This window comes from Telmatherina bonti, assembly GCF_933228915.1.
Source record: "Telmatherina bonti genome assembly, chromosome: 10".
Taxonomy (NCBI): Eukaryota; Metazoa; Chordata; class Actinopteri; order Atheriniformes; family Telmatherinidae; genus Telmatherina; species Telmatherina bonti.
The window spans coordinates 28,666,048-28,673,333 of NC_136628.1; the positions used below are offsets into that span (position 1 = coordinate 28,666,048).

General features: G+C 39.0%; 1 protein-coding gene across 1 annotated transcript; it reads left to right on the forward strand.

Moving 5' to 3' along the window:
• Positions 1 to 327: 327 nt before the first annotated feature.
• On the forward strand, positions 328 to 5,818 carry pho (phoenix; the record flags this gene model as incomplete). The annotated part of the gene is made up of 6 exons (XM_079247450.1): positions 328 to 500; positions 613 to 835; positions 916 to 1,043; positions 2,933 to 2,975; positions 3,065 to 5,014; positions 5,798 to 5,818. 6 exons carry the CDS (start codon positions 328 to 330, stop codon positions 5,816 to 5,818), a joined length of 2,538 nt encoding a protein of 845 aa, XP_079103576.1.
• Positions 5,819 to 7,286: the final 1,468 nt, after the last annotated feature.

The window sequence follows — 7,286 nt, forward strand, 5'->3', positions numbered from 1 at the left end:
GAGAAAAAAAACTGTTCCACGCTTTTACGCTTCCAGACGTTGTTGTTAGACGATTCCGGAAGTAAAGACAGTGTACATTTTAGTGCGTTTTTTACTCTTTGGTGACTAGTCACATGATTCAACGTCATGACGTTGACGTTCAAGCACTTCCTGGTTGATTCAACACATGTTGTTTTTATCACTTCTTGTTCGTTGTTATACGACATGAACCCGAAGTTGAATTAATTGATTAATAACATTATTGCCAACGTTTTTGTCTTGTTTTGTACAATGATCAACCACTTTCACTAAGCTAGCTAAATAACTTGAGCTAGCTTGTACGATGCCATGCGTCCTCTCCGATCACAGGTTCAGTCAGATCCCATCGCTGAAACTCCGGTGAAATCATGTTGTGTAGTTCTGGAAACAGTCAGTCGAGATCAGTTGGAGAAAATATCTCAGTATTCTGAATCTTCTGCTGGATGGAGCGAAAGAAATGAGGTATCTGACGGTGAAAACAGGTGAGAGATTTATGTCTCTCAAATGTGACAAAACGTGTGCTCCAGACTGATCTACTAATCGAGATCAGTCTACTAACAATCTAGTAATTGTAAAATCGGTGTTTGTGTGCAGTGGTTCGGGGGACAGCCTGTTCATCACTCAGGCAGATGTTCCTGAAGACGTAACGTTAAGTGAAGATCCAGTCAATGAGGACAACATTTCACTAATAACTGATGATGGAGGCAGAGAGAAGAAGGGAGAGAAATACAGACTGCCAAAGTTCAGCTTCACATTCCTCAGTGAGAAGAGGCAGAGGAGTACTGAGCTGTCAGCCCAGCAGAACAGAAAACTGCATGTAAGAAAACAGAAGCTGCTCCTTTTTTTATTCAACACTTTATAACATTAATAAATGGTGCCACTGTGTCACATTTGCAGTATGCGCTGATGGGAGGCTACTTTAAATGCATCCGAGAGCTGTGGGAGAGCTATCGAAGAGGAGAAGATCTAGTGGCATCTCAACCAACCATTGACACAGTGGGAGTCCACATTGCTCCAATATCTGAGTAAGTTGATTTATTTGTGGGGAAAAAAGAAGAAAATGCTAATTTAAAAGGCATGTTTGTTGTTTATCTTGTGTGTACACATCAGATGATGTCAAAGTTTTAACCTGGTTTGTTGGCTATTTTGCCATATTTTAAATTAGGTATGAATAAAGTACTTTTTTTTTAAGTAGGCATTTCTCCAGTTGTTCCATAATAACTGCAGTGGTTGTGTCCCCCAACCCCAACTGCCCCCAACTACTAAAGTCCTTAAAGTCCAAACAAAATTTGGACTGATTAATTTTTAAAGCAGATTATCGACTTGCAACAGCTTACTTGAACCACAGCTGTTGAGCTCTTTCTGTTTGTAAAGACTTAAAGCAGAAGATTTGAGCAGGTCCTTAGGGCAGGGAGGAAAGCAGCATTAAGTTGCAAATTATGTTTTTATAAATCTGTACTGTTTTCAGTTAACAAACGTGTTAAAACAAGATGCTCAATCTACAAGAATGAGATCGAGAAAGGCACTGAACACCACACTGCACTCGATGTGCTCACTAGTGTGTCTGGAAATAAAAAAAGAGGAAGTGTACATATGAAATGGAAATATTTTTTAAAAAGTTCTGCGTGATCTGAGTGAAAATATATGTAGAATCTTTAAGAAAAAAAAAAAGTTTAAATATGTTATATGCATTCAGAACAATTAAAACCCAACTTTACTGTCTCCATCAGTAGAAGCTTAGCTTTCAGACTAAAGAGTTCTGGGGGTGGTTTGAAAACCAAGGAGCTTTTCATTTACTTGCATTTGCGGCACAGACACGTATCCTTACATTACATAACAGCTAACTAGTTAAATCAAAATCATAATTCCTCCATCACATCCTAAGAAAGAGTGGGCTTTGGTGTCAACCTTTCTTCTGTTTCACTTTGGTGTTAAGAAATTTTATGCAAAAACTTCCTTATTCTAACTGTAAAATAATCAATAAAAGGTTTTTCTGATTCAAATGCTCCTTCAGTGATTAGGCAAATTATAACAAAGCTTTACTACTCAGAAGTACTGGCTATTTTTCTCTCTAACAGTGGTGTTTTTATGTCGGAGTATTTTCCCAAGTGTAAGAAGAGACATGCTCAGACACTAATGAATCTGGTCTCACAAGGACCGCCTCAAGAAAGGAAAGTATAGAGGAGACATCTTCAGTCAAAAGAACTGACAGCCTTTCACATCTGGACTGAAATTAGTTTAATTAAACATCTTTTCTTTTTCCACCAAAATGTTTTTGTGAGGCTCAAATAACTTGAAGCAGTCAACAGAAGGAAGTGAGCAGACAAAATGAACTTCAGAATATTGTGTTATTATATTATTTAAATGAAGTTTTATAGTATAAAAAATAGTCCTATCATAAGTCTGTCACTTTTGAAGTACTTTGGTTGATACTAATCTTAAAAAAAAGTATAGCAACAATAGTTGTGGGTGCAGCAGAACTGACCCATTAGCTTTGGACCTCAGGGTTCTTTTGTATTCAACACACGCTCTTCAGGAAGCAAGAGTCCAGAAACCAGTTCTTCTTTTGGTCATTTTAATGGTATAAAAAAAACAAAACCTAAAATTATACAAAGAAAATTGAATCCAGACCTTTCTACAAAGAAAATTAAAGTCAGTGTAGGTCAAAATACTGTGTTGCTCCAAGGTCCAGGGGCTTCTGATCTTCTTTTCTTTTGTTTATTATAGACTGAGTCTAACAGCCAATCAAAATTTAGCAACCTGCGCGTCACCAGTCATTTTCCTGCAACACAGAACTTCAACATTTAAACATAAAATATCACAAAGCTATGATAACTGAAGATTAAATAAAAAAGAAAAATGGCTACAGTAGTATTAGGGGATTGTTGATAAATATGTCTCAATTCTATTTCAGAGGAGAAGAAGAGGGGTTGGAGGACAAGGACATGAAAGTGGTGGTAAGCAAGCTGTTCATTAATCAAAATAAAAAAGTTAGTTGGAGCCCTTTGTGAGAGTAACTGTAACTAACCTGTGTGTCATCTGACAGGAAAAGAAGCATTTTGTGGTGCCATCAAAAGCTAAATGCTCAAAACCTTGGTGCAGCCCGGAGGAGACGGTGGTTGTGGTCAGACAACAGACGAGGAGTTCAAGTGTTGCTGGATTTGAGTCACAAAGACGTCAAAGGACGAGAGTCGACAAAGATTCAACACAGCAGTCATGTTTGAAGGTTGCCATGTCTGCAGATAGAAAACACTCTAATGATGGAAATTCTTCTGATGCAGACTTGGAAGAGGAAGAGACGGGCAATAAATGTGTGACAAGTGATGAAGACGTTCAGCATGAGCTCCAAAATCAAGGGAGAAGTCTGAAACACGCAAGGAGAAAGTTTTTTGATCAAAATGAAAATGACGAGGAGCTGTGTAGCTCCAGCAGTGCTGCAGTTTATGAGTCTAGTCCGACGAAATCAGTGAAAACGGGCAAAAAAAGGTCTGCGGCTGCATCACAGCCGCCGTCTTATGTTGGTTTTGGAGAGCGTGAAGCTGATAGCCAAAACTTCCTCCAGCGGGATGATGATACACTGTGCAGCGAAGCTACTGTTAAGAAGAGGAAGAAGAAGAAAAGAGACAAACATAGTCATGAAGGTGTAGAAGAAGAAAAAGACCCCAGTCAAGAAGGGGTGAAGGGTCAGCATGCCGAAGCATCTGTGAGTGTGGGAAGCACTGAGGTAGAGGAGGCTCCGAGTCTGTTGCAGGTCATCAATGAGCCTGATCCTCCCGAGTCAAAAGGGAAAAAAAAGAAGAGAAAAAGGAAAAAATCTGTAACTGAAGATGTCAGGCAGGATGTGGATGGACATGTTGATGGGAGGGTGGAGGAGGACTCTGTTCTAAACAAAGAGGACGGTGACAAGAACAAAAAGAAAAAGAGAAAAAGAAACAGTGACCATATGGACCTGGAAGACTTAAACACCAGCACGTTAGTTGGACATTGTGAGATGTTGAAGAAAAGCAGGAAAAAAGACATAAATGAAACTTCAGATATCCCTCAAATCTCAGCAGAACGCTGCAAGGAGACCGAAGATCGATCGGAAACCACTTCTGTGTCTCAGGAAATGTTAGAATTCAAGCATGTTCACAGAAAAAAGCACAAAAAGAAGAAGAAACGGTCGGCTTATAATGATGACCACGTAGGAGAAGGTTCTTGTGCTGATGTGGATTTTAATAACGATGCAACAAACTTGTCAGGAAGTGCAGGATTGTCTGTTAAAAAGAAAAAGAAACATATTTCTGAGGCATCGTGCGTTCCTGAGGAAGATGAAAATGCACAGAAAACAACAGAAACCCTTGAAGAGCAGGATGCTGAAATGGTGACCCAGAAAAAGAAGAAGAAGAAAAAGAAAGAAAAATTAAGCACAAATCTTGCAGAGGACACAGAAACCCAAACTGATCATTCAGTGTCTGCACGGAAAAAGGAAAAGAAGACCTCTTCCTTCCTTGTTGCTGATGACGAGGGAAAAGCCGCTCAGACACGCGGGGAAAAACACTCTCACTTGCAGTTTGTAGCTGCTCGTGACTCGTATGCAGAAAAACCCGACCTCAGCGAAGGTCATCTCACGGCAAAAGTCCCTGGAAGTTTGCAGAGACCAGAGAAGAAGAAGAAGAAGAAGAAGAAGAGGTCAGCTGCTGAGGAGAATGTGGAAAGAGAGACAGAGTTTGTGGAACCAGAGAAGGCGGGTCAGAAGGTTTCATCAGAAACAGACATCAGGAAAAAAAAGAAGCATAAGAGAAATAAAAGTGAGCTGATCAGCACAGAAAGATCAGAAAGTTCCGCTCAAGCAGATGAAGACGCGGTGCTGCGGAAAAAGAAGAAGAAAAGCAAAGAAGCGATTCCACCAGCTGCCACCGAAGCTCCCGAAATAGAACAATCTACACCAAGTGTTTGTGCATCACATTCGCCCGAGAAGAAGGCCGAAAACGGTCACAGCTCTAAAATCTATCATGTAAGCAGCTTCTGTAATGGCCAGGAGACCAGAGAAACTCCAGTTCCCTCCAGTTCACCCTCTTTAAGCTCCCTTGGAAATAAATTATTAGGTGATGAGAAAAAAAAGCAGAAAAAAGAGAAAGCTGCCAATCGTGTGCTCAAAGTGAAATCATCAATCGGTTCTGCTGAAGTGGAGACTCCTAAAGTCAAAAAGGAAAGAAAAGAGCCAACAGCTGATGGTAGAGTGTTATCAATAACTTCTCTCTCACAACCTGAAACACTCTCTTCAAACAGTATCAGGAAAAACAAGCATATGAAGGGCAAAAGGAGACTTCTTAATCCAAATGAGGACTTTCTTTGAAGACTGCTTGTATGAAACCTCTAATGGGATTATGCTCAGACTGAGACAGCCAGTTTTAATGTTAGCTGTAAACTGTCTACATTTTTGGATTGGCAGTGTCGACACTGGATCTAACCTCATGATATTTTTTATTTCTTTAATACATGTTTTGTATCAAAGCAATTTTTAAGAGCATCACTTTTTTTAATGTATTGATATAAAACAGTAAACAGCAACATGCTACGGTTATTTTAGCTATGTTTTCTAAATTAAAGTTCTAATAAATGAATGTGTCATCATTTAGAGGAAAAAACGTGCCAGTTTTTTATGGATTCATTTAAAATGGAACAAAACGTCAGGATAATAGCTCATGTTTTGGCATTGTATTGCTGAAATCATCAAAGACTAGATTTGAATGGTCTGTTGTGGCATTTTTATCTGGATGTTTCTTTATTCTGGCAGGGTTTGGCTCAGGCATCCTAAACAGAATGCAGTGATTTGAAAGTAGTTTAAACTGCATTTAATTGAAAGTATTTATTTATATTCTCTTATGTTTTTATTTTGATGACAGCGTTACAGTTTTAACAGCAGCATCTTCACCTTGAGGGGGCTCCAGTTGAGGAGGTGTGTTGCTAATGTTTTCAAAGTTAGATGTTCTCCAATTTTTTTTTAACCAAATGCAGGGTTTCAGCTGCTTTGTTGTATTTATGTATTATAATTTTTTGTATCTTTTTATGATATGACAAGTCCAAGCCCATGCAGCAAAACAGGATATCGCCTTGATGCCTCAAACTTCTGTCTTAAATGGGATCTTTCAATTGAGCACCCTGATGTTCATCATGGAGACATGCTGTATTAAATGTAGAATACGATTTGGCCTTGCCTCACTGAAATAATCAAGGCTTGGAATATTTAAATTGCAGCATATCTTGCTCCAAATTCTGTATATTGTTCAGCATTAAAGTTGAATTCAAAGGTGAGCAAGTTAGCAGCACTGATTGCTAATCCACCAATTCCATCTCTCCCACATGCTATCCTAGATGCTGTGTGGTGTTCTGAAACCTGATGAACCCTCTACTCTTCAACCCAGTGTGCACATCATGTCTGATTTAAAAAAAGAAATTTAAAGTTTTATTTAATCAGACCACAAGTGTTTAACACTGAACAACAGTCCACTTTTAATCAGTTTGAGGAAGAATATGTCACTTCCAGATTTTTATCCACTGATCTTCATTCCCTGCATTGTTGAGTTTTGAAGACGTGCTGTTGTGATGAGCTGTGTTTACTTAGTGTTGTTTACAGAAGTGCTCCCAAAAATGTACAAAATACAGTCTGTTTAGAAAAGCTTTCCTGGCTGAAAATCAGTAACAAAACATATTATAAGTGTGTGTGTGTGTTGTACCATTATTTGTAGCAACTGTAAATATTTGTAATATTATGATACAGCCCAATAATTTTAATGAATTTCCACAGAAGATCTGTACGATTTTCAGATTATTATTATTGTTGTTGTTTTTCCTGTCATTACTCACTGTTTGTATTGTCTTTAACAGCTTCCAAACGTTTTTGGTTCAAGCTTTCCTCACTGCATTAGATCAAATATTATAAGCTGCTCTTAAAAGAAGTAGGTGACCTCTGGAATCGACGAGGGTCCGGTATTTTATATGGCAAATACTTTCAGTTTGAAGGCTCATGTGTTTGCTCTTTCCTGGGAATCTATTGCTTTACAGCAATGTCTGCTTAAATAGCTTGTATTGAACTGTTCGGACTTTTACATTAATGTGACTTAGGCTTATCAGCCACACAGGTATTTTAAGGAGAAAATCACCAGAGCGACCCAACTGTTTGATAGACTCTTAAGTAGCCTAGCCAATGCCGGATTATCCAATGGGCATTATGGGCACAGGCTCAGGGGCACACGCCCACTTGGAGCCCATGTGGGGGCCCACGT